This window comes from Canis lupus, chromosome 14, assembly GCF_048164855.1.
Source record: "Canis lupus baileyi chromosome 14, mCanLup2.hap1, whole genome shotgun sequence".
Lineage (NCBI taxonomy): Eukaryota > Metazoa > Chordata > Mammalia > Carnivora > Canidae > Canis > Canis lupus.
In genome coordinates this window covers 14,389,753-14,416,551 of record NC_132851.1, presented here as the reverse complement: position 1 = coordinate 14,416,551, position 26,799 = coordinate 14,389,753, and the positions used below count along the sequence as shown (strand labels likewise).

The window sequence follows — 26,799 nt, the reverse complement described above, 5'->3', positions numbered from 1 at the left end:
TGACTTTGTTATAGTTCTCATGTTCTCTTCTTTCTCTCTTGCTCTTTTCCTTTGTGAATAGATGACTTTCCATAGTAGTATGCTTTGACTCCCTTCTCTTTATGCTTTGAATATCTACTGTGAGCTTTGCTTTGTGGTTACCACGAGACTTACATAAAATATCTTCTAGATATAACTGTCTATTTTATACTAACAACTTGATTCACATAATAAATCTCTGTTCTTTTACTCCCTACTTCATGTTTTTGATGTTACAATTTATCTTATTTTTTGTATTCATTGACAAATTATAACTGTAATTATTTTTAAAACTTTTGTCCTTAACTTTTATTCTAGAGTTAAGTAGTTAATATACCATCATATTAGTACTTTGAAATTAAATATATATTTATCTTTACCAATGTGTTGTATATTTTCATGTTACTAATTAGTGTCCTTTCATTTCAGCTTGAGATACTGCTTTCTGCATTTCTTGTAAGATGGGTCTAGTGGTGATAAGCTCCATCAACTTTTGTTTATGTAGGACCATCCTAATCTCATCTTTCTCTGAACTCTTCTAATGGACTACTTTATTGTATAGAGTATTCTTGCCTGAGAGTTTTATTCTTTCAGCACTTTGAGTATAACATTGCTCTCAGTTCTTGTCTGTAAGTTTGTCCTGACAAAGTCACTGATTGCCTTGTACAGGTCCCCTTATAAATTATGAGCCTCTTTTCTCTTGTTATTTCTAAGATTATCTCTTTGTCTTTAATTTTTGCCAGTTTTATTATAATTCATCTTGGAGAATATATTTTTATGTTGAGTTTGTTTGGGGGCCCCTGACTTTTATAAACTTGGATGTCCAAATCTCTTCCCAGATTTTACAAGTTCTGTGCCATCATTTCTGTAATAAACGTTCTTTTTTAAAAAAGATTTATTTAGTTATTTGAGAGAGAGAAAAAGAGAGAGAATGGGAAGAAGGGCAGAGGGAGAGAGAGAATCCTGAAGCAAACTCCTTAATGAGTGTGGAGCCTGATATGGGGTCGATTCCAGGACCCTGAAGTCATTACCTGAGCCGAACTCAAGAGTCAGGTACTTAACTGAGCCACGCGAGCGCCTCACTGTAATAAACTTATTTCCTTTCTTCTTTATTCTCTTTAATAATTCATATTGTGAACAGATCTCTTTGTTAAACTTTTATTTTGATCATGTATTGTTTTCTTGATTTTAAAGAATTATTTTTCTGTGGGTTTCTTTGTAGCTTATTGGGCTTCCTTAAAACAGGTATCTTGGATCATTTTTCAGGTAAATTACAGATAACGGTCTATTTTTATTCTTTTGCTTGTAGACATCCAGTTTTCCCAACATCACTTGTTGAAGAGATTATTCGCTCCCCATTGTGTATTTTTTCACCTTTGACAAAGATAATTTGATGTGGGTTTATCAACTGGATTCTCTATTCTGTTTCATTTATCCTTATGTCTATCTTTATGCTAGTATCATAGTGTTTTAATTATTGTAGTTTTGTAATATATTTTGATGTTAGGCAGTGTGAGGTCTCCAGTTTTGATCTTCATTCTCAAAATTGCTTTGGCTACTTTGGGTCTATTGTGGTTCCATATAAATTTTAGGATTATTTATGTATCTCCTTCAGTAAAAAAATGCCATTGGGGTTTGGTAGTTATTGCATTGAATATGTAGATAGTTTAGGATATTATGGACATTTTAACAATAATGTCTTCCAATCCATAAACATGGAATATCTTTCAATTATTTGTATCTTTTTTCAATTTCCTCTATAAATGTCTTGTAGTTTTCCATATCCAAGTTTTCATTTCCTTGGTTAACTTTATTTCTTAGTATTTTATTCTTTTTGATGCTACTGTAAATAGGATTGTTTTCTAAATTTCCTTTTCAGACTTTGGTGTTAATGTATTGAATTTCAAGTGATTTCTGTTATTTTGTAGACCAACCTTACAGAATTTATTTATTAGTTCTAACAATGTCTTGTGGAGTTAGGGTTTTCTACATATAAGATGCTGTCACTTGCAAAAAGAGATACATGCATACATACTTCTTCCTTAATTTGAAGGCCTTTTTTTTTCCTTGCCCAATTTCTCTGGCTAGGCTTCCAGTACTTTGTTGAATAAAAGTGCTGAGAGTTGGGCATCCTTGCCTTGCTCCTGCTCTCAGAAAAAAAGCTTTGAGTTTTTTGTTTGTTGGTTTGTTTTGTTTTGTTTTGTTTTTACTGTTGAGTATGATGATAGCTGTGAGTTTTTAATGTATGGCCTGTATTATTTCAAGGTACATCCATTACATCTAATTTGCTGGGAAATTTTATCATAAAAGGATATTTGAATTTTGTCAAATGCTTTTTCTGCATTTATTAAGATAATCATATGATCTTTATCCTTTAATCTATTATTGTAGTGTATCATATTTAATCTGTCAGTTGAACCATCCTTGCATCCCAGGGATAAATTCCATTTGGTCAAAGTGTATAATCCTTTTGATGTGCTGTTTAATTTGGTTTGCTAGTGTTTTGCTATGGATTTTTGCATCTATTTCATCAGGTATGTTACCCTATAGTTTTCTTATAATATCTTTGGCTATGGCCATCAAGGAAATGCTGGTCTTAAAAAAAATGAATTTGGAATGGTTTCCTCTTCTTCAGTATTTTGAAAATTTGAGAGGGATCAATGGTAATTCCTTAAATATTTGGTAAAATTTACCCATACAGTCACCTGTTCCTGAGCTTTTCTTTGCTGGGAGGGTTTTGGTTACTTTTTAAATCTATATGCTAATTATTGATCTATTGAGATTTTCTGTGTCTTCATTATTCACTGGGTAGATTGTATATTTCTAGGATTCTTTTTCCATTTTTTTATGTTATTCAATTTTTTGGTGTGTAATTGTTTATTCCTTAAGATCTAAAGGATCTTATTTAAGATCCTTAAGGTTTATTCCTTAAGATCTAAAGGATCTTAATATCTTTTTATTCCTATGGTATTTTTTTTCCTATGGTATTCCTATTCCTACGGTATAGTACAATGTAAGAGAATTGTAAGAGAAAGAGTACTCTTTCATCATACTCTCTTCTCTTTCATTGTAAGTATTGTCTAATTGTGAGAAGAACTGCATTCTGTAGATATTTTATTTTATTTTAATTTTTATTTTAAAAATATTTTATTTAATTATTCATGAGAGACACAGAAATTGAGAAGCACAAACACAGGCAGAGGGAGAAGCAGGCTCCATGCAAGGAGCCTGATGCGGGACTCAATCCCAGTTGGACACCCTGGGCTGAAGGTGGCGCTAAACTGCTGAGCCACCCAGTCTGCCCATGATTCTGTAGATATTTTAAGCCTGTGATTGGACTAAGTGACTTTTCTGGTGGCAAAGAAAAATATATACTAATTGCCCAACTCTTTACAAAACTTTTAGAGACAAAAATGGCTTGTGAAAAAAATGGCACATGCACCCTTCTTATATATATGACATGATTTTTTTCTTTTTTTTTTGCTACATAAAATTATCACAAGTATAATGGATGGTTGTTTGGTAATTTTGGGTTTATGTACTGTCTCCCTACAATGTAAGCTTCTGGAAGACAGAGTCTGCCATTAGCACAGGACCATGGCCATTTAGGATATCTTTTTGTCTGTTGCACTAAGTACAGTACTTGAATCTTATTAAGCATTCAAAATACATTTGTTTGCTGTGATATAACACCTAGAAGTAGAAGATAAATATATAATGTTGGCATATATTATCAACATCTCTAAACTTATACTGATGCTAGTGTTCATTAAGGCATTTAGTACTTAGTCAGTATACTTTTGTAATTCTGTTGGCTTCTGCTGCCTGAAGGTATCACCACTAGGTATTATTTCCTCAACATCATTTTTCCAGACCACTCAATCTATCACCATAACATCATTACCTACACTGGAAATTTTGATAAAATAGAAACTCCCCATGGAAGGGAACAGAGGTTATAATGAAAGTTGTATACTAAATAAATACTGGCTAATTGATTTTGGACAAATGTTTTTGGTTTTATTTTGAAGTTCACTTTCCAGCTATTGCTCACCTCAGATACAAAAAGTGTATCATTGTAATGTTAATAGATGACAAATCAGTTAAAGAAGATTCATTCATGCATTCTTTATTCAACCATAAATATATGAAACAGCTACTATATATTAGACACTGTGCTCAACATGGAAAATGCAAAGATAAATATGTCTGCTTTCTTTGGGTAGATCACAGTCTAGCAGAAGTTACAGAAAGGTAAAGTAATAACATGGTGCCATATAGAAACAGGGATATTTATGGTAGAGTGCACAAAAGTGGAAACTAATGAGCTCCTTTTGGGCAGTTCAGGAAGTACTTCACACAGGACATGACACTTTGGTGGAGTCTTAACAAATAAGTAGGGATTTTACAGTTAGACAAGAAGGGTTGGATTTTTTAGCATGAAAACTTCATGTTGAGACAGAGCTATGACATACGGCACATTCAGAAGTACATGTAGTTCAGTAGGACTAGGGTGTGAGTTCTGAGGCAGCACTAAGGAAGAAGGCAGCTTCTATTGGCAGGGCTACTCCTGAAAAGTGTAGGATGTCATAATCAGAAATTTGACTTCAGTATAGATAATACAGTTAAAAAGCTGTATGTTTTGATAGGCATTCATAATATAGATTACAAAATTATCATACAAAGAAATTAAAGGAAGTTTTTTTTTTAATTCCTTGTATAGATTTGTATGTTTTGATAGGTGTGTTTTGATAGGTATTCATAATATAGATTATGAAATTATACAAAAAAATTAAAGGAAGTTTTTTTTAATTCCTTGTATAGAAATTTTGCATTTATAAAATGATTTGTTGGATCCCCAAAAGTCCTTTATTTATACAAGATATATAAGATCATTAAAAATTAATGGAATAGTTTACCTAATTGTGTCTAGTTTTTCAGATGATTATTTTGGTTAGAAACTCTTTTTTTAAAGATTTTATTTATTTGAGAGAGAGTGAGTGAGCACAAGTGGTGTGTGTGGGGGGGAGGGATGGGGGAGGGACTGAGGGAGAGGGAACAGCAGGCTCCCCACTAAGCAGGGAGCCCATCTCTGTCTCCAAACTCAATCCCCAAACTCCAACCCTCAATCCCAGGACCCCAAGATAATGACCTGAGCTGAGGGCAGCTGCTTAATGGACTGAACCACCTGGGCACCCCTTGGCCAGAAACTTTTAATTATGTTCAATAAATGAAGGAAATTGAACCATAACCAAATCAATAAATAATAGGTGTTAATAATACATATCAGCTTGCTTTTTAGAACAAGTAATTGAGAGTTTTATCTCACTGATCTCAGTGGAATTAAATTTCACAAATTTAGATCTTGAAAACTAACATCTTTGACAGAAAAGACATACTAGAGATATAATCTAAGCATCTTTAATCATGATCTCTAATTTAAAAAGTAGAATTGAATACCTAACTATGTCAAGGATAGTCTGATGACAGCAGTAGAATTAGAAGGTAAGGAGATCAATCTCTGGCCTAGTCAAATGTAAACTTTGTTACATGACATTTTTTTTTTTTGCCCTATAAATTTGATTTACCCTACTATGTTTGAGTTATTTCCATAAAATGATCCATCAAGGAATGCTAGGATTTTCTAAGTTAGTTATCTGGATCAAGTTCAAGAATGTGGCAAAGAATTCACCATTGGTAATGAATGAACATAAGAATAAATGATGTATTCATGTAAATATTAAATGTTCAGTTGCTTTAAAAAATAAGACTATTCACAGGGAATGGCATTTAGTTGTTAGCTTTGAGTACACATAATCTGAAGTAAATATTCACAAAATGAAGCTTTGACTTCAAACTGATCCCTAGATACTTCCTAACAATTAGTAGATATTTTGATTTTCCACTTGGGAGAAAAACAAAGAAAAAAGCTTGGCATTATATATAGGCAATCTAAGGACACTATTAACTGTACTTTTCAAAAGTCACAAAGTGGAATCCTATTAAAAGATGATAGGATGACAACCAAAATTTGTAAGCATTGTGTTGAGGGTCCTTAACGCATAAAACAATTTGTTGGGTGCCTCCTTTAACTGGAACAAAATTCTAAAAAAAACTTCCTGGATTAAAATAGATATAATAAAAAATACCCATACCACAAAAAGCATGCAAAGTTATATTAATTTTTATCAAATTATAACTTAATAGAAGAAGTTAACTATTCTTCAGGTAGAAGAAGACCTTTCTTTTTGGAGAGATTAAATACCTCACTAAATAGTTAGACTTGGTAATGTCACATCAAAATGCTTCAGTTTCATGCGTTGTTTTTAAACAAGTCAATGAATCTAAATTTAAATAGGAACTATAAAGAGAACGTTGAAGAAGTGTAGAGAATAGATGAGAGAAAGTTAGAGAAGATCAGAAAAGCAGGACACTTAGGATAGGGGGACAGATAAAGAGAGGAGAGAAAAGAGAAAATGATAGATTTAGTGGAGAGTAATGAAATCAGTGCCAGCGAATGCCTGATGGTCTTTTAGTTAATTGAGAAGGTTTTTTGGAATATATTCTATGTTTTTCAATTTTCTTGTCTGATCAGTAAGGACATTTGCAAAATACTGAGTAAGTATAAGAGAATGGGGAGGGGAGGTCAAACTAGGAAATTTAAGTCCAGCTTTACAGGATTAGAATGACTAATAATGTACACTCTAGTCTTCGAGGACAGATTTATAGAACAAGCTATGGCAAAAAAAAATAAAAATAATAAAAATAAATAAAATAAAACAAGCTATGGCAGTATTTTTGGCTGCTTTATTACTAACAGATTGAAAAGCAGTTACAATACATTTGGTGGATCAAATGCTGCCTGGTGCAGCATCCAGCAGGGTAATCTCAAAGCTGTCTGATCTCTAAGTGCACACTCGAATACATCCCTTCCACAAGTGCAGAGAATACATCCAAGCACAGTGGCCTTTTCTTTGTTACTATTATTTTTGCAAATAATCTGTCTTATTTATGGAAAGGGTATTTTAATTTTTGTCAAGTTTTAAATCTTCCCTTAGTGAAGCAACATTTATTTTGTAGTAATCCAAGAATCTTACCACTTGTGGAGGTAGGTTATAATAACTAGACATAAAATTTTAAAGAACTTCATGTTTTCAAAAGCCCCACCTCCCCCCGCCACAATTAGTGATTGAGATGTAAGAACACAATGGCTTCTTCTTGAGGAAACTTGTTTTTTTGTTTGTTTGTTTGTTTTGTTTTTTTTAATGAATATAAAGACTCTATAAAAAAATAAATCTAAGTTTTGATACTTAAAAAAGCAAAATGCTTAAGCAGTTGAATATTAGGAAAATAATGTGTGTGTTTGTCTGTCTGTTATAAACAAGATAGTTATATTAACTTTTCTCCGTTGAGAAGACACATATTTCACTGCAAATCTTTGGTATTTCATTTCTGGCAGCCTCTGAGATACAAATTCTGCCCACAGGGTAACATAAGGAGGGAATCACAATGGGGAAATAACGGTTTCATAATCACTCTACGAATACCACAACAGATGCAGAAGACATTAACGTTTGCTATAAAAAGGACAGATTTCACGTTTGTTTGTTTTGTTTTTAACCAAGGAAGTAGACTCTTCCTATATTCCTAAAGGAAGATTTTATATAGTAAAGGTTTCAGGACACATGGCAGGTGTTCCTCTGTCTTGGAAAATAGAAATTTGGCTGAGATTCCTTCCAGCGAGTGAGTATATTCTGTTTGATTTTCCTGCTCACTCATGAGGCTTTCAGGAAACAAATTCTAGATTATCCAGTGGTACAATTACTAGACAGATATACCTTGCTTTTTATGTACTTGAAAGGTAAATGCTAACAAATAAGCTGATTTTTATCATACAGTGCTCTTTTCCTCTTTAAATTGGAGATCATGACTTTTTAAATTAGGAATGCCTGACCAATTACGATTATGATTATGATTAACATCAGAGTTTTCCGGTGTTCCTTGAACCCATTCTATCCCTCCCATGCCTTGGTCTCATTATTTCTAGAAGTTCATTTTGATCATTTCATGTCACTGTTTTCCTATTATCTATTAAAGAAAGGCAACATTCTTTAGCCTTCTACTCCAACAGTAATTTCTTATGTCATTTTTTTTGCCACATGTATTTTGCAATATCTCCCCGCTTAATCAAATGAAATAATTGTTTTCTTTCCTAGATATATCATGCCTTTCCTCTTTCCTCCTCTCTCCATTCATTTCCTCCAGCTGAATGCCCCACATTTCTTCCTTTTCTAGCTGTAACACTCTTAACATATATTATCCTAAATCTTACCTGATCCAATCAGCTCATTCTATGAGTGTTTTTCTTCTTTTCCTGGATTATGATTTCACTCTCTTTCACTCCTTCAATGCTTATATATTTATTAATTCAACAGATATTTACTGAACACTGGTGTGTCAGGTGTAACAATATCTTCTTGTCTTCTTGGAGCTAGCTTATAGTACAGAAGGTAAGGGCAAAAAAGACAAATATATAATAAATTATTAAGCTGTAGAGTACTTTAGAAAGTAAAAAGTCATAGAAAAAGATAGATGGGGAGAAGGGGGCACTCGGGTGGCTCAGCTGGTTGAGCCAACAACTCTTGTTTTTGGCTGAGGTCTCATGATATCAAGGTCATGGAATTGCACCCCTTGACTGGCTCTACATCAGTGGGGAGTCTGCTTGAGATTCTTTCCCCCTGCCCTTGCCCCCCTCTTTATCTCTCTCTCTAAAAATAAATAAATACAGTCTTAAAAAAAAGAAGAAAATAGATGAAGGGTTGAGGGATTTGGAATGCCAAGGCTGCAGAGAGGATGTATTGATGGTCAGAATAGACCTTTTTCACCTTCAAGAGAAGGTGACATTTGAGCACAGGATGGAAGCTAGTGCAGGAATAAGTCTTGCTGATATGTGAGGATAGGATGTTTTAGGGGATAGCCAGAGCAAACACCATAAAGCATAAGTATGAAGAACAGCAAGGAGGTGAGAGCAGGAGGAAATGAAGTGATAGAGAGAGAAGGAAGATGTGGTCTTGTAGGCTACTGAAAGGATATCATATTTCCCTCTAATTGAAATGGGACTCATTAGAAAATTTTGAGCAGAGAAATGGTATGCTCTCACTTAAAGGTACTATGATATTTTGCAACTATGAATGCTTAGGTAATTTATTTTAATTAGCATTCTTGAATTATTTCTCAATGAATGTTAAGCTACTTGAAGGCAGTGTATTGTATATCATTTATTTCTGATATTGTGCAATATTGTATTATTGTTTTTACATCCCTAGTGAATATTTGGTAGAAAATTGAAAAAAAAAGACTACATTTATCCAAGGAAGATAACTATAAATGTGTGTAATTATACTACTTTTGTATAATTGTATATTATGACTTAGCTGTTATCACCCAGGTACCGAAAGTTCTGATAGCCAACAAGCTACTTTTACCAACTATGTCAATTTCTAATAGGTACTTTGTCAGTTACTTATTAAACAAAGAGTACTTGTATAAAAAAAAAAAATCCTTATGTTTTAAAAGTTAAAAAGCAATTTGTTTTTGTACCACTTTGTTTTCTTCTGTATTTTTTTAAAGATTTTATTTATTTATTCATGAGAGACACAGAGAGAGAGAGAGAGAGAGAGAGAGAGGCAGAGACACAGGCAGAGAGAGAACCAGACTCCATGTAGGGAGCCCGATGTTGGACTCGATCCCGGGTCTCCAGGATCAGGCCCTGGGCTGAAGGCAGCGCTAAACCACTGGGCCACCCGGGCTGCCCTTCTGTATTTTTAAAGAAATTTTCTGTGTAGCTGGGTTAAACTCTTTCATAAGGTGTGCTCAATATATAAGAAGAGCCACTTGTATATTCATCAAATGTTTGTTGAGTACCTACTAATTACTAGATATAATTTCTAGGTGTATGAGACAAATTTGCATAATATCTAGCCCTAAAAACCTACAGACTAATTATAAGAACATGTAAACAAGAAATTGCAAAATCACAATATAAACACTGTAAGTATTGTTATATAAGTTGATATTTCTCGGATAATTGTGCATTTTAGTTATTGAAGTCTTGTTAAAAATCTAGATAAGACCCTACCCCAGAGGATCAAGTCAGTTTTTCTGAGACTCAGCCAACCATTTGCACTTTCACCAGTCTCCCAAGATAACTCTCACAATGACCAAAGTATGAGGACATCTTGTATAATTTAGCTGATGATGCAAAGAAGGTAGTGATCACATCACTACATAGGTGTTACTGATGGTGGCTTCAAGGACAACTTCAGTGAAGGATGAATAGAAGTCCTATTGGCAGGGAAGATTAAAGTGTAGGTTTGGAATTAGTTTGGTACTTTGAAGGGACCTCTCTAAATGTAGGTGGGTATAAGAGCATTTGTTCTGGAATCAGACTTCAGTTTCTGTCTTGATAATGCCATTTGACAGCCATGTGACATGGGGCAATTCCTAAAATTCCCTAACAGCTCAGTTTCCTCATCTGTAATATGGGATAAAAATAACACCCAACCTGAAATATTTTTTTAGAATTAAATGGAGATCATCCGTGTAAAAGTGTTTATCATAATGCCAGGTCCATAGTAAGCTCTCAATAAATGTCATCCTCTATTGCTGATGAGATGAACCCAATGTGGCTAAAATTGTCAAATATTATTTGAATTGCTGAAAGTTACATTAAGGAGGTGGCAGACGTTTTCTTAGAGACTCACTCAAGAGTTTCAATTTGAGTAGTAACATGATTCGTTTTGAATTTTTGAAGGGACTTTTATTTTGGAAAATGGAAAATGCATTGCAGAAAGAGAATAGGCCTCAAGAAAGGGATTACAGCCCTGAGGGAGGGGCAATCGACGATGAGCACCGGGTGTTATATGTTGGCAAATCGATTAAAAAAAAAAAAAAAAAAAAGGGATTACTGTAGTTCCCATGAGAAACTCTGAAGGAGGTTATTATGGTTGTGAAAGATTTGTGGACAGTTAGATTTTGGAGATAAGAGAGAGGAAGGAGTACAGGCTAGTTCTTAGGTTTTGGACCTTTTGTTTTGGTTTTTACTTTCAATCATATCACTTTTTATATAATAACAACCTTGCTTCATTCCATTGGAGGCTGAACTTTCAATTCCTTAGGCTTTTTCTTCAATTTTAGATCTTAGCTATAAATTAAATAAACCAAGATCAACAGAACCACTTTCATTTATCTGTAATAATTAGACCTCACATCTTGTAGTGGGATCTAGGAATCAAAAGTATTTCCTAACTGAACTAGTGGTAATGCCAGTATAAATATATGATTTCAAGAGTGAAATTGGTACAGAAACTACATATGGTGCTACTTGCAAAGTAAGAAAAGATTATGCTGTCTTGGAGGTTATAGTTGGTCCATAAATAAATTGAATTAGGGTGTTTTTTCTAAATTACAGACACAAAAAGCAAAGTAGTAAATATAAATTTGGAAATTTATTCCAATTACATTTTTTCTGAAACTTTGATGTCTTATACTGATTTTATGCTAACAGATTCTAACAAATTACTTGATATAAAAACAGGTAGCCAATGTTAATGGAAAAAGTAAGAAAAAAACCCTCAATTTGCTTTCTGTTAATAACAAAAGGGATTGCATGTTGAAGAGAAAAGAGGGAGGCAGAAGGAAGACAAATTTCCCCAGCAACCTTGAAAGACATGAGGAAAACTAAGGCAAACATATTAGAATTCCAGAGTGAAGAGGATACATTTTTCGCTCTCAATAAAGAAAAGCTGAAACATTAACTAATTCTGATTAGTATTTTGCTGTTTTCTGACATGAGTTATCATAAGTTCACATAAAGCTACATCATTTTTTTGTGTTGGGAATGTGTGCTGGTTTGGTAGTCATGTGAATAGATATAATTGCTTTTTTCTAACATATAAAGTATCAAATTTATCTGTTTTCTGATCCCCAAGAGCACTGGGAAGTGGGAATTAATTTTTAAATTGACAATTTTTATTTTTTGTTGTTTATTTGGTTTTGAAAAATGTGACCCTGGGTGTAACTGTATGTTTTACATAAATATATTTTTTTGCTAGGAAAAAATGTTCCTAGTACATGGAATGTCATTAAGCATATCAATTGTTAGTAAGCTTCCCAAAGAGAATTTGTAATTTCTAGTTGCTCTGCCACTTGGATACTGTTACAGCTTCATCATTAATAGTTTTGGAATGACAAATTGGTTGTAACATGCATATATAATTTCCTTCACATTTCCTTAAATTTATTGCCATACACGCTTGTATTTCACTAATGGAAAATTCTAGAGGGACATTGGAGCATCTATAAATCAAGGAGCAGCTTTTGATTTTAAAGTTGTATAATGCACATGTTTTAAAAGGGCAAACTGCATGTAGTTATAGTGTTTGCAAATGAAAGGGGGCTCAAAAATCTTGGGACATAGCACTTGGAGGAAGGCAAAGGTCCATGTTACCGTAATGAGTATATTTTTCTATCCTCCTAAACTTGAGAACACTCATGATATATGCCACTAATAATTTTGCTATAAATCCTGCAAAAATATAGGTAGTCCAAAAATATCTTTCCATCCTGTGTAATAGTGGAAGGGCTGGTCTGAATACCCCAAAGCATAAAAGTAGTCATAAAGTGGTAAATGCATAGACGTGTATTCGTTTAACTCTAGCTTATAAGTAACAAAGGATTCAATTCAGCACAATACTTATTTAACTGCTTTCCATCTTTGAGCAATATGCTTAAGAGATAATGCATTAGGTCTTAATGAGTTTATTTTTATAATCACTAAAAATGGTTTCCTCCCTTGGGTTAATTAAATAATTGATTATTTGAGAAAAATAGTGATTTTAAGATTAATTATGTTTTTACTTAAACTAATTTTCATGTTCTAACTAGTTTATGCACATCATCTCATAAAATGTTAATTGTAGAAACATCTCCTGCTCAAATTAAATTATTAATATTTGTCATTTCTAATTTCAATTGCCATTAACAGAATATATTAAATGCAAGTAAGTGTAATTGATTTTGCCAACACTTCTCACTCTTTAATCCTATTAGGCCATTAGTTTTATCAGAGTTTCCTCTTTTCTTTTAATCAAAATTTATTTCATGATCATCTCATTGACTCTTTACCTCTTTGTGGTGTTGACTTGGAGATGGTTTCTGCCTGAATTTCTGAATTCTGGAAACTTTGTAATTTTGTATTCCTAAATGTTCTCAAACTGTATCTTGAGCAAATATCATTGTTCCTGGTCTTTTGGTTTCTCTCCCAGTTAAACCAAAAACATTTTAGCTTATATAGAAGCTTTTGATTTGGGGTCAATCACAAACTTCAAGGTACTTAAGTTCTTGGCAATAATATGATTTTTTAAATATATTTTCTTTATATTTCCAGATTATGTATATAAAACCCATTGATCTTAAACATACTGAAATATACTGTCATGAAACAGAAAAAAATATCCTTTATCTGGAATGCTAAATGACAACCTCACTTCCATGTTTAAAATTACTAATGTGGGGTGGCTGGTTGGCTCACAGGTTGAGCATCTGCCTTTGGCTCTGGGCATGATCCCAGGGTCCTGGGATGGAGTCCCGCATAAGGCTCCCTGCAGGCAGCCTGTGTCTTCCTCTGTCTATGTCTCTGCCTCTCTCTGTGTGTGTCTCTCATGGATAAATAAATAAAATCTTAACAAAAAAAAGATTATAAAACAGTTCACAATGTGTACCCTATTTCCCTTCCAATTTCATTTCTTGATGCCTTTCCTTAAACACTACAGTGTGTTTTAGGGAAAACTACTCCTCCTCTTTACCATAAAAGAAGGAAAAATTCACCCAGTGCTCCTCACAAGCCTCCTCCTTAATAGCCATCACCCATTTACCCATCCGCCTCCTCCTCTCCACTCCAGTAACTCTCTGTTTGTTTTCTATGGTTAAGAGTCTACTTTCTAGGGTGCCCGGATGCCTTAGTTGAACATCAGTCTCTTGGTGTCGCTTGGTGACCCATGTTGCTTGGGTCATGATCATCACAGCTCAGGTCATCATCATCTCAGGGTCCTGAGATTGAGCCCTGAGTTAGGCTTTGCACTCAGCACAATGCCTGATTGTCCCTCTCCCTCTGCTCCTTCCCCTGCTTGAGCTCTCTCTATCTCAAATAAAGAAATAAATAAAATCTTTTTTTAAAAAGAGTCTGTTTTCTGGTTTGCTTCTCTCTTTCTTTTTTTTTTTTTTTAAGTAGGGTTATTCTTTATGAAATAATTATTTTAACAAAGGATGACCTTCATTTACTATGATTATTTCACTACCTGTAGTCTTTTAAGCCAATCTGCTTTCTTGTTTCACAAAGAGTTTCTTTAGAGCATAGTTGCTTATGTCCTCCTCAATCTTTGCATTTCTGGTATGTAACATGATCCAGAGCACAAAATAGGTGCTTAGTAATTGCTTATGATATCAGATTATTTTTAACATTTTATCATTTAACTTAGCATTAAACTGTAGACTAAATTTTGAGAAATATTTTCCATTACTAAATATTCAATTAATTACTCAAAGTAATGCTAAGTTTAATGTTAATTGATGTAAGAACAGTAAAGGAAGTAAAAATTTAAGGATCAAGGTGAATGTGAGTTAAATCTGTACCTCATGTTCCTAAACCACTGTTGCCCATCAGTGACTATTAAGTCAGAACTGTTCCTTCTGAGAAAACTTGCCTACAAATATTCAAGTTACATGTTATGTAATAGGTATTTGACAAATATTTGGTTATTAGATTAATTAATTCCAAGGTACAGTATACCAGCAAAAAGTCTGTGTGCTTGCATTGGAGTTCTCTTTAAAGTAGTAGACCAGCTCATTGAATTCACCCTTTGATATTCACCAACTTCACTGTCCTTTTTTTCAAACTGTTCTTTTATAATGATAAAATGTGGAATGCCAAATGGTAATTCTAGCATATTTTAAAAACCCTCCTATGAGGGTGCCTGAGTGGCTCAGTCAGTTAAGCAGCTGGCCCTTGATTTTTGCTCAGGTTGTGATATCTGGGTCCTGAGATGGGCCTGCCTCAGGCTCTGTGCTCAGTGGGGAGTCTGCTCCGCGATTCTCTCTCTCTCTCTCTCTCTCTCTGCCTGTCCCTCCCCTTCTTACTCTCATTCTCTCTAAGAATAAATAGTAAGTAAATCTTAAAACAAAAAACCCTCATGTAACATAAAGATAGAAATAATACTTATCTTGGGGCACCTGAGTGATGCAGTTGGTTTAAGTGGCTGGCTCTTGGTTTTGGCTCAGGTCATGATCTCATGGTCTCATGGCATGATTGAGCCCCATAACAGCTCTGTGCTCAGCAGTAAGTCGGCTTCAGGATTCTCCTTTCCCTCTGCCCCTCCCCCAGCTCTCTTGCACACATGCTCTCTCTAAAATAAATAAATACAGCTTTAAAAAAAAAAGAAATAATACACGTATACAGATCTAATATTTTGGTCTTTATTTTCAATAAATTTATATGTAGATTGTTATGTTGAATTTGTGAAGGGGGTTTTCCTTTTACAAAACAATGTTACCAGGAGTCTTAGTGGGAATTAAGCTTTCTTCTCCCTGTCTGCCTCTCTCAAAGCATCAAAGATTCATTAAAATCATTATAGAATACTGGAAAGTAATATATGTATATATATATATATATACACATATATATATATAATCAGAATGATCAGATATAAATGATATGATTAAGAACATTTTCTACTGCAGATTGATTGCCTTGTGAATGGAATTGGAAGGAACAGTTTTTGGTTATAAATAAATGGTTATAAATGAATGTTGGAAATGTGAAGAAATGAGGTTTCAGTATTTTCATTCAGGGTAACTGCCTGCAGTAATTTGACAGCAGACGTAACTCTATGCAATTTTTGATATGGATTTGTCTCTGGGTTCATTTCTGTTTGTTTTTGGCTACAACAGCAGATTAATTGATCCAATTCCTATTAAAAATTCACTCAGAGCATATCTTTGATTGCCAACACTAACATTGACACTCATAAAGCTGAAAATGACTCAATATTTTGATTGCCTTGGTTAATCAAGAGAGAATCTGTTGCAACATTTTTACAAAAATTCTTTTTGTTTGTTGATTCTTACAAATAACCTATTGATTTTGTTACTTATGAAGAAATGAAAATAATCCTTAAAAAGACTTTTAAATAAATTTTTAATTTGAAGTATTGTTGAGATACAAGATTATATTAGTTTCAGGTGTACAGCATAAGGATTCAATATTTATATGCATTATGAATAATCACCACAATAACGTTAGCTACTTTAAAATTACCATTTATTTACTCAAAGTTGTTTATTTATTTTAATTGTTTATTTTATTTTGAGAAAGAAAGAGAATGGGGGAAAGGGGCAGAGGGAGAGAGAGAATTTTAAGCAAGTTTAAATGCCCACTCCAACACAGGCCCTGTCTCACAACTCTGAGATCATGAGCTGAGCCAAAATCAAGAGTTGGATGCTTAACTGACTGATCCACCAAAGCACTCCAGAGTTTATGTGTTTAAATAAAAATTGTGAAATGTGAACTACAAGATTTTTAGGTATTTGTGTTTTATTTTCCCTAGTGTACAAAAGATAATTGCAAAAAAAAAAAATGAGAGGCCATCAGTGACCTTTCTTGCTTAGCTGATCCAACTCATTGTGTTCTTCGACAATAGAAGGGAGTATGTTCTTAAAGCCCAAATTCTTTGTTGGTACTAGTTCACCTAATAAATGAGTGATGTTATTATTTATAAAAATAATTCATGTTTATTATAAAAACTTTGGAAATTCAGAAAAATACAAAGAAAGGCATACAAATTCACCAATAATCTCTTAATCAAGAACTATAACCTATGCTAATGTTTGGTATATTTCTTTTTGCTCATTTTTCTCTGTGATAGTATATATATATATATATATATATATATATATATATATATATATATAAATGTTTGACTTACAAAATTGTTATTACGTAGTTTATAGAGTTTTATATCATACTTTTATTTTATTTTAACATTTATTTATCTGAGAGAGAGACAGAGCAGGGCGGGGGGCAGGAGGTAGAAGGAGAGGGAGAGAGAAACTCCAAGCAGACTCAGTGCTGAGCATGGAGCCAGAAGTGGGGCTCCATCTCAGGACCCTGTGGTCATGATGTGAGCCAAAACCAAGAGTCTGAAGCTCAACTGACTGTGCCACCCAGGCTCTCCAAGAGTTTTATATCACACTTCAAAGTTAAAACTTTTAAAATATTTTACTATGTCAGTATATATTATGTGTAAACCTCACTTAAAAATGTGGCCCTCAATATTGAACCATAGTTTTATTTGTTCCCTTACCAGGAAAAGGAAATCACCACTTTTGAATATTAATAGTTTTCTGTATATATGACCCTGAATGGAGTACTTGATAGAAAGAAAAGAAAAATGAATGTGTACAAAATTTGGCCTTCTCAGTAAGAATGTCTGCAAGAGTGACCTTAGTGGTAAAGAGTAATAAATGTAGTGTTCAGGACTCCAAAAAACTAAGATTGTACCAAAGGAAGGTGAAATCTTATTTACAAGGCATATATGTTTATATCATAACTCCCCTTTTTGGGATACTCATTAATTCCTGAAAAGAGCTCTATGAAATAAGATAAATTTAATTTATAAGGTCAATTAGTGGGTATTAAAAGAGATTAAAACAAATATAAGACAGTCTCTTTCACATCTCGGATCTCAAAATTTGTTTGGGGAAATGAGACATTAACCCTTAACATGTTAAAAGTAGGTCATAATGTAATGGTGACTTATCTTGCCTCAGTCCCTAAATTCAACATTACAAAATATCAAGAAGTATGGAGTATGATGTATGTTTAAGACCTAGCTTAATCGAAACATAAGCATTGGAACTCTAATCCGTAGACTTACTTAACTGCCCCTAGGACTTCCTCAAATGCATTCCCAAATGACCAATTTATTCTTCATTGCCTTCCTTTCTGATCTAATCATAAATTCTATCAAGTTATTCCTTTAACACATTTTCTATCCCTAAATGTGACCTAATTTGGAATGATTTTTGTCTTCTTTTACCACTGTGTTATTAAAGTATCTTCCCTTTACAGAGCTAAACATTAGTATTTATTAAGAAGTTATCAAAACAGGGGTTCACATTCTTTTTCATACTATTCACTCATCCAATCAACCAGTTTATTTAATGCTTCCTTAAGAAGCTGTGCTCTAAGCTGCTCTTAAGGAGTTTCTCTTCTCTGAGGGGAAATAAATATTGAACAACTAATTTCATAATTATTTATTCATTATTAGTTTATGTTAAACACCACAAAGGAATGTATAAAGTGGTACTATGAGAACATCCATTAAAGGAAAATATCAAGAAGTAAAGGAATGTCTGAAGTATTGTACTTCTTTAGGATTTATTTTTTTATTTTTTATTTTTATTTTTTAAAGATTTTATTTATTTAGTTATTCATGAGAGACACAGAGAGAGAGAGAGAGAGAGAGAGAGAGAGAGGAAGAGACACAGGCAGAGGGAGATGCAGGCTCCATGCAGGAGCCTGACGTGGGACTCCATCTGGGGTCTCCAGAATCACCCTGGGCTGAAGGCGGCGCTAAATTGCTGAGCCACCAGGGCTGCCCAGGATTTATTTTTAATACTTTTTTCATGAAATGAACATATATAGTGACTTTAGAGTGGTAACTGCCTTTTCCTGTAATTTTAAACATGCATTAGATTAGCTTCAAATGTGAATTACAAGGAATTGGATAGTAAACATTGGTTTTTATTAAAGGTAAACAAAGTTCTTAATAGTACATTCACAGATTTGAAAAAAAAATTTTGGCAAAAAACCTCAATTTTTTCAGACTTCAAGTAACTCATTTTAGGAAAACAACATATTTAATGTGCTTTAATTCACCTATTTTGAAAATATATGGTTAGTGTAAAAATAACAGCAAGTGTTTGGATTTATCTCCTCTTTCAGAAATAACTGATTTCAAGTGTCACCTAAACTTTTCAGGTCTCAATGAACTACATGTGTTTCTCCTTTTTAATTATAGTATATTTGGAGAATAAATCTTACTTAAAAATACATTTTAAAGTATTTTATATGTAGTAAGTATCTCTCAGAATATGTCTCACACATTGAAAAGTCCATTTTGTGTGAAAGAAGAAGGAACTAGGTGATACAGACAAAATAGCAAATAATTTTTTGTCATTTTATTAAGAATATTTTACAAATATGATTTCATTTTACTCTCACAATAAGTTACTGTTTTGTTTTTATTTAGGGATTTTCCTTTTAGGAATTTTTAGTTTTTGTTTTATAGTAGGATACATATAGACTCTGAGTTGGAAGAGACTTTAAGTGTAATCACATCATTATTGAATGGTTGGTGCCATGAAAATTCCAAGAAATAATTTTATGTTTCAGTGTTTACCAACTATGGTTTAATCTTGTCCACACTTAAATAGTATTCACAGAACATTCTTAATGGCCCAATGTAAAACCTAGTTTTAATGATACCAGTATTTGATTCTAGTAATTTAATATGCATAATTTAAACATTCATTATTTGAAAGTTACTTATGCTATTATCTTTAAATATTCTCAGCAATTGGTTTAGACTCCTGTCCTGAACCACAAACTCCTAGCAGTGGAATGAAAATTGGAGACAGGTATATGGTTGGTGATGTGGTATCTTTTCAGTGTGATCAAGGATATTCTCTACAGGTAAGGCTATTTTTAAATTATTTTTTGACATGCAATGCTTTTTCAGAGTATTTTAACAGGGTAATGTTTGATAATCCCAAGAGTTTTAAAACAATATTGATTTCAGACTTCATAGTGTAGCCTTAAGTCAAAAGGCTATTCAATTTGTCCATAAAACATATCCATGAGATAAATTACTGGAATGAACTAAATATGGTTTATTCACAAGTAACCAAGAATTATATTTGAATTAAAATTAATCTTCACATGTTTCTTTCTATTCACATAGGATGTAATAATTCAAATCCTGGATCTTTAGAATTTGAAAATAAGAACGAGGTGCCACTTAAAGCATTAAGTGAAACTTCCTTGATAATAAATTTTCAAAATTAGTGAATATCAACTACAAATATATTTTAGAGGGTCTCAAATTTATGGCTGCTTACAAGTCCCCCTAAAGAGTAGATCTATTAAGTACCTACGGAAAAGAGTAGATCTATTAAGTACCTACGGAAAAAAAAATCCAGGCAGAAACTATTTCATATGTTAAGTAAATAAATTCTTTAGAGAAAGCAAAATTAAAAATTAATGATTTATAGTCTTTAACATTAGATTTATAAATTATTAGTCTCAGAAGTACAATCAGATATTTCTGGACTTTATATTTCAATTTATTTTTTTAAAAATATTTTATTTATTTATTCATGAGAGACCCAGAGAGAGGTAGAGACATAGGCAAAGGGAGAAGCAGGCTCCCTGTTGGGGAGCCTGATGCAGGACTCAATCCCAGGACTTCGGGATCATGACCTGAGCCAAAGGCAGACACTCAACCACTTGGCCACCCAGGTGTCCCTTAAATTTCAATTTGGAATTTAATATATCTTAGTTGACTCATTTTAGTATTTTTATGAAGTATTTTTAGTTATGCTTTCATTTATCTCACTTTGATTATTATAGCAATTTATTATAAACAGATATGCATGTAGTCATTTCATTTGCATAATTACAATATTTCAGTAATACAGGTATCAATAGAAAATGTTAAGTTTAAAAACTACAATTCTAATGTGATTTGGAGACTTAATATTTTTACCAGGATCATGTCACTTTGTACATTTTATCATGTGTGTATAATTCCTTTTCTTATGTTAAGTCATACTGAGAATTCCAGCAAAAGTTTAAAAAATATAAAAAATAACAATATATATTTAAGCTGTTTTTATAATGACCATTCACTATGCTTTATTTAATTTAATCTTTTTCAAATGTGTACTGAACTGCATCATCTTTTTTATATAGGGTCATTCTCACATTACATGTATGCCTGGACCTGTAAGAAGATGGAATTATCCAATTCCAATTTGTTTGGGTAAGTTGAAGAAATGTAAATCATTTATAAGCTTTATCAAATATATTTAAAATGGCTTCATGGCACATGACAAAGTCTACGTTGTGTAATTATTTTCTTTTCATTAGAGTTTAGTTTTTTGCATTTTTTCGTAGTTCTCTAATTGTTTACTTAGGATTTTACCTAAATAGATTAATTATGTCATTGCATATAACTGTTTAAAACTTTGATAAATAATGCCTTCTGGAAGGTTGGATCAGTTTAAATATCATCCCAGTATTATAGGACACTTTTTGTCTTACCGTATTGTTAGTAGCACCAATTATTACTCTTACAAAATTACTAATTTTTTAGGTGAAATATTACATTTTTAAATTAAATCTGCATTTCCATTGCACATTATTATCAAGGAAAGCATTAGATGGAAGTGATAATATAATAAAATTTAACTAGAAATATTAGATTTCACTATACAGAAAAAACATGATGTAAAACTATGTGGAATACTTACTAGATTTTGATATCCAGTATATTTATATACAAATTTCAGTTAAGGTACAATAGCTATGTGGGGCAAGTGTATTATTCTTTGAGCTTCTGTGTGCTCACCTTTTAAATGGGGATAATAATGTTGAATTCATGTGCCTAATGTGAGAAGTAAATGAGAGATTGTATTTAAAGTATTTAGCACTGAATCTGGAACACACAAGGCATTCAGAGTGGTAGTAGGTATTATAGTGAAAAATAGCCAATAACTAAAGGTTCCAGTAATGGGGGATAGACTTTAAAAAAAAAAAAAAAAAGAAGCGAACATTACAAGGGATATTCAGTGATATAACCAAAGTTTACAATACATAGTTAAGTATAAAAAGGCTTACAATGATTTACAGTAAGCCTATTTTCGTTATATACATACATACCTGTATAAACACACACACACATATGTATTTTTCTGCAGAAGAAAAAAAAAATAAAGGTAAATGAGTAGTAAAATTAGAGAACATTTTTATTTATTTTTCACTCATTTCCCTGGTCTTTGTCTAAATTATTTTAGGAAGAAGGACCGCCATATCCCATGTCTAATATGTGAATCCATCACATATTACCAATAGAAAGTAATCTCCAATAGAAACTAATTTTTTTTCTTAAAATTCTTTAACTTTCTCACACAAAGAAGGAGGAGGGAAGGCTGGGGAAATGGTTCCCTCTTGAATACAGTATTTAAAATGGATGTTGTTGGCTTGATTTTTTTCTAAATTGTATCATCTTTGTAATGAATGAAAACATCCCTAGAAATACTTACAGATAAGAAATAAACTACTCTCTGTGGAAAAGGACATATGTTCCTTGTTTGATTGTATTCACTGCACATGAGCTGATTCTTACTGTGCAATAATTGATTTAACTTGCATTTATTGCTGAGGAAGGAAGTATGTTGTCTTTTTAAGCTATTTTAGAAAATGCATTGTCAATTGATTATATTTGATTCCTAGTGTGTGATGTGAATGAGAGTTGATAATATTAAAATTTATATCAAACAGTTTTAATTCAGATTTGATTAAGACATGAAATGATTTCAAGTAAATTATTCCACTACTCCTGCTTACATGGGACCTCTCATTTTGTAGCTCAGTGTGGTGGTGCTATGTCAGATTTCAGCGGTGTGATCCTCAGCCCTGGGTTTCCTGGAAACTACCCTAGCAGTTTAGATTGCACGTGGACAATAAAGCTGCCCGTAGGTTTTGGTATGTATAGTAAAAGCATGTGAAAGAGTTTTCAGTATCATTAATGCATCCTTATAAAGAAATATCATGATCTAGTAAAAACTCACAAATTATAGTTTACTTTGGGATTGCCTACAGTTTTATACATTGAGGAGTGAAATTTGGATTGCTTGAGCCAAATTAGGTTGCTTAAACCAAACACCTTTCACTTGAAATGCTAGGATAATTGAAAAGATATGGGCATTTCCTAATTTCATAGTTAGAGGATAAGAAAACAGTTAGATAAATTTATGATATTTTTCAGTTGATTTGTATGGACTTATCCTGATTTAGATGTATATGGCAGTAGTAAATTCAATGTAATTTTCATGTATAATATTTTTTATAACTCTCTTCTTGTTTCTGTAACCAAGTAGTACAAATATAAATTATTTTCTGGTAATTAATTAAATTTATCTAACATTCATTGCAAATAAATAAGATTTTACATTTGAAAAGTAGTACACAATTTCTAATGTTGGGTTTAAATACCCATGTAGATATAATAGTTCTCTAATTTTAATAATGCAATTCCCAGTGTTTTGGATATATTGCATAATATATATATAGCATTTCATAAATTCTTTCTCACTCTTCTATCACTCATATATTTTCCTGCAACTTCATGTTCTATGGATCTGTATATCCATAAGTAGAAATGCTAGACGGAAGATAAACTTATTTATTAAATCACAGAAGACAAGGATGAGTAGACTCACTGAAGTGCACATAAACCTGGTGGATTTAAAGCAATTAAGAAATTAAGTACTATCCCACTTACTGAGGACTGAATTTCATGCCTTACTACCCCAAAACATCTATGGTCTCAGAATAAAAATTCATATTTAAATATTTTATGTAATTTTGCATGGTTAACTATTTTGTATAAATTCACAGAAAACTAGTTTTGACAATTCCTTACTGAATACATGGTATACTTGAAGTATTATGTTAAGCTGGGAATAAAAAGCATAGTGAAACAGACTTTGTACCTTTCCCCAAATAAGTTACAGTCATGATGAGGGGACAGTCAAATATGCTATTACAATAAACTATAATAAAGATTACAGAATTGTATTAGTACAGTGATCTAGCCTAATCCAGGAAATGTAGAAAAGTCTTGCTAGAGAAAGTGATTCCTAAATTAGGAGTATAGATAAGTAAGAGCCAGCCGAACAAAGAGGGCCAGTCTGGGAAACTGGAAAGAAATTCTAGATAAACAGAATGACACATGGAAAGATGCAGATGAAAAAGCTAAAGGAATTCAACAAGCCTGAATACAGTTTGACTAGCCTGTGATTTTGGGAAAACAGGAAGCTACAGAAAGATGTTGGAGGACTTCCCAATGAGGATTATTCTGTTACTACTTAGAAATATGCTTAGTTTGCAGTTACAGTCAAATTCTACGTCCATTCACTGAACAACGATACTGATATAAATGAATAAGAGATTTGAACCTGTATGGTTATTCTTATGTGTCTTTTACTAGCCAGTTAAGATGGGTCATTCCACGTTGCTTATGGAGCTGACCGAATTATTTTAAAATAATTTATTAAACATATTTTCAATAGTGTCATCAGATCATTTTCAAGTTACCTCTTGTTAATACTTGCTTGGTTTAAAAAAAAAGTTCATCAAAATTATAAATAACACAGATCTCTATTTTAGAAATAAAAATAGGAGAGACTGAAGAGAGACTTTCTATTTGATTACATTTAAATACTGATTTTTTAGTTTCAGTTTTTTTTTTAGTTTTTTAGTTTAGTTGAATCAAAAATTAGTTCTAATGTATTTTAAGAAAAGTAATTTATATTTTTTTAAAAAGATTGAATATATACAAAAAATTAAAGAAGTATTTTTTATGTTCATAAAACACTTATCGACAAGATAATTTGTGAAAAGGAGGCTCAGGGGAAATTTTTAGAAAGAAATATGCAATTCTTGGAGTTTCACATTTTAAGGTAGCATGTTAAAATTTCTAAGAAATTTGTATACTTGTACAGAAACATAATTAATATTTTAAGGCCATTTTTTAGTATTTCCCAAATGTATTTGCCCATAGAAATCTTTTCCCATGTAACAAAAACTTTTTGTGGAACTCTTTTTCCAGTAACAAAACATGCCTTTAGTTGAGAATTCCAGTGTAGGTATTAAGAGTGAGAATCCAAGAGAGTATCTGAGTTTGAATTTCAGCTCTTTTAGGTCATCATGTAATTTAGCATACTGTTTAGCTTTTTTGGGCTCCAGTTTCTTCATTCTCATGAGTAACAGTTAACATTAAATAAATAGCATACATAAACACTTAAGAGAGTGTCTAGCAAACCATAAATGCCATATTTTGCAATAACAATTTGGAGAATGATAGTTGTAAAAAACCCCTCTAATTCACTAAAATTGAGAATTAATCAAATTAGGCAAGCAGACCTCAATGAGGCTTTCGTTTTATTTTTTCCGTCACAGAAACATTTCACTATCTCATATTTTAATTATGTTTATAAAAATTTTGGGGCCATGTTGCAATATGACATCATGTAAAAATTATCAGTAGACTTTATGGAGATGATTATATAAAAATTAGCATTATTTTCTGATGAACAAAGTAGTAAAAGCACATTTATAAATTGCATGCCTCTAAATGCTATGTTGGGGAAATTAACATATCCCCCAAAGATGAATGACTAATTCTAATTCAATTGTTTAACCTGATTATGTTAATAAGTAAAACCTTAGTGATCATATTTTGGCCTCAAATTGGACTTTTGCAAAACACAAATTTACCAAATTACTTTTTTACCTCTAAAAATTGCTGAATTCAATTTAAATGGTATCAAAGAGCAAGAAAGCCACTTTTTGAATTAGTTTTGCTATGGTGACATTATAGTAAAATGAAAGAGATTCTCCTATTACAAGTAGTGGGCATTTGAGAACAGTATTCTGTTGCTTTAAACTATGGCAAAGCTAATTGCCCTGGCAAACAGCAAGCCCAAGGCCCAGGTATGCCTCTTCACCTAAATGGAAACATGTATAATTACTTTAATATGAATGTGTATATGTGTGTATGTATGTGTGTGTGTGCATATTTAATCAGATAAAACAATAAAGTAGTGTTTGCTTTTCTTTCTTAGGTGTACATCTCCAGTTTGTCAATTTTTCTACAGAAACGATACATGATTATTTGGAAGTAAGAAGTGGATCCTCAGAAACTAGTACTGTTATTGGCCGACTTAGTGGTCCTCAAATACCATCTTCTCTATTTAGTACAACCCATGAAACCAGTTTGTATTTTCACAGTGACTATTCACAAAACAAACAAGGGTTCCACATTGTGTACCAAGGTGAGAGGAATAATGAGAAGTGGAAGCTTATTTAGCTCCAAATCAGCGCTTAGCAATCTAACTAACTCTAAGTATTTTTTGCATTGTGTTTGAGAAAGAGAAAGGAGCCCAAACCATGGCAAGCCTCAGTGGGGAAGATTTTATTTTTTTAATAATGCAATTTTAGGCAGCTATATTGGGGAAATGTTGTCTTTCGGAGGCCTTGGAAAATTCTAACCATGAAAGATGAATTGAATTAGTATTAATACACAATTAAATTAAGAAAGACAAGGCAAGGCAGGTAGGCAGAGCAAACGGATATCAAAGATTTATCTTTGCTCTTATATTAAAATAAGTATATTGAAAGATATTTGACAGTACTCATATATTCTGGGTAAAACTATTTTCTTTCACTGTACAATGATAGCATAATATGCCATTCCTTCATTCCATTCTATTCTCATGAGAATATAATATAAATACTTTGACAATCATATTATATTAGTTGTATTTCAGTATAAAACTACTGCATAGCACTGAGCAAGATTTTTATCCTTTTTTTTTAAA

The 26,799-nt window shown here is 32.5% G+C and overlaps 1 protein-coding gene across 1 annotated transcript in view; it reads left to right on the top strand.

The window, feature by feature from the left end:
• Positions 1-26,799, top strand: part of CSMD3 (CUB and Sushi multiple domains 3) — a 1,168,727-nt gene that overhangs the window by 1,031,802 nt on the left and 110,126 nt on the right. The window contains exons 39-42 of the mRNA XM_072774281.1: positions 19,710-19,828; positions 21,107-21,176; positions 22,784-22,900; positions 26,044-26,253. Coding sequence (XP_072630382.1) covers positions 19,710-19,828; positions 21,107-21,176; positions 22,784-22,900; positions 26,044-26,253 — 516 coding nt within the window. The remainder of the gene's footprint in view (positions 1-19,709; positions 19,829-21,106; positions 21,177-22,783; positions 22,901-26,043; positions 26,254-26,799) is intronic.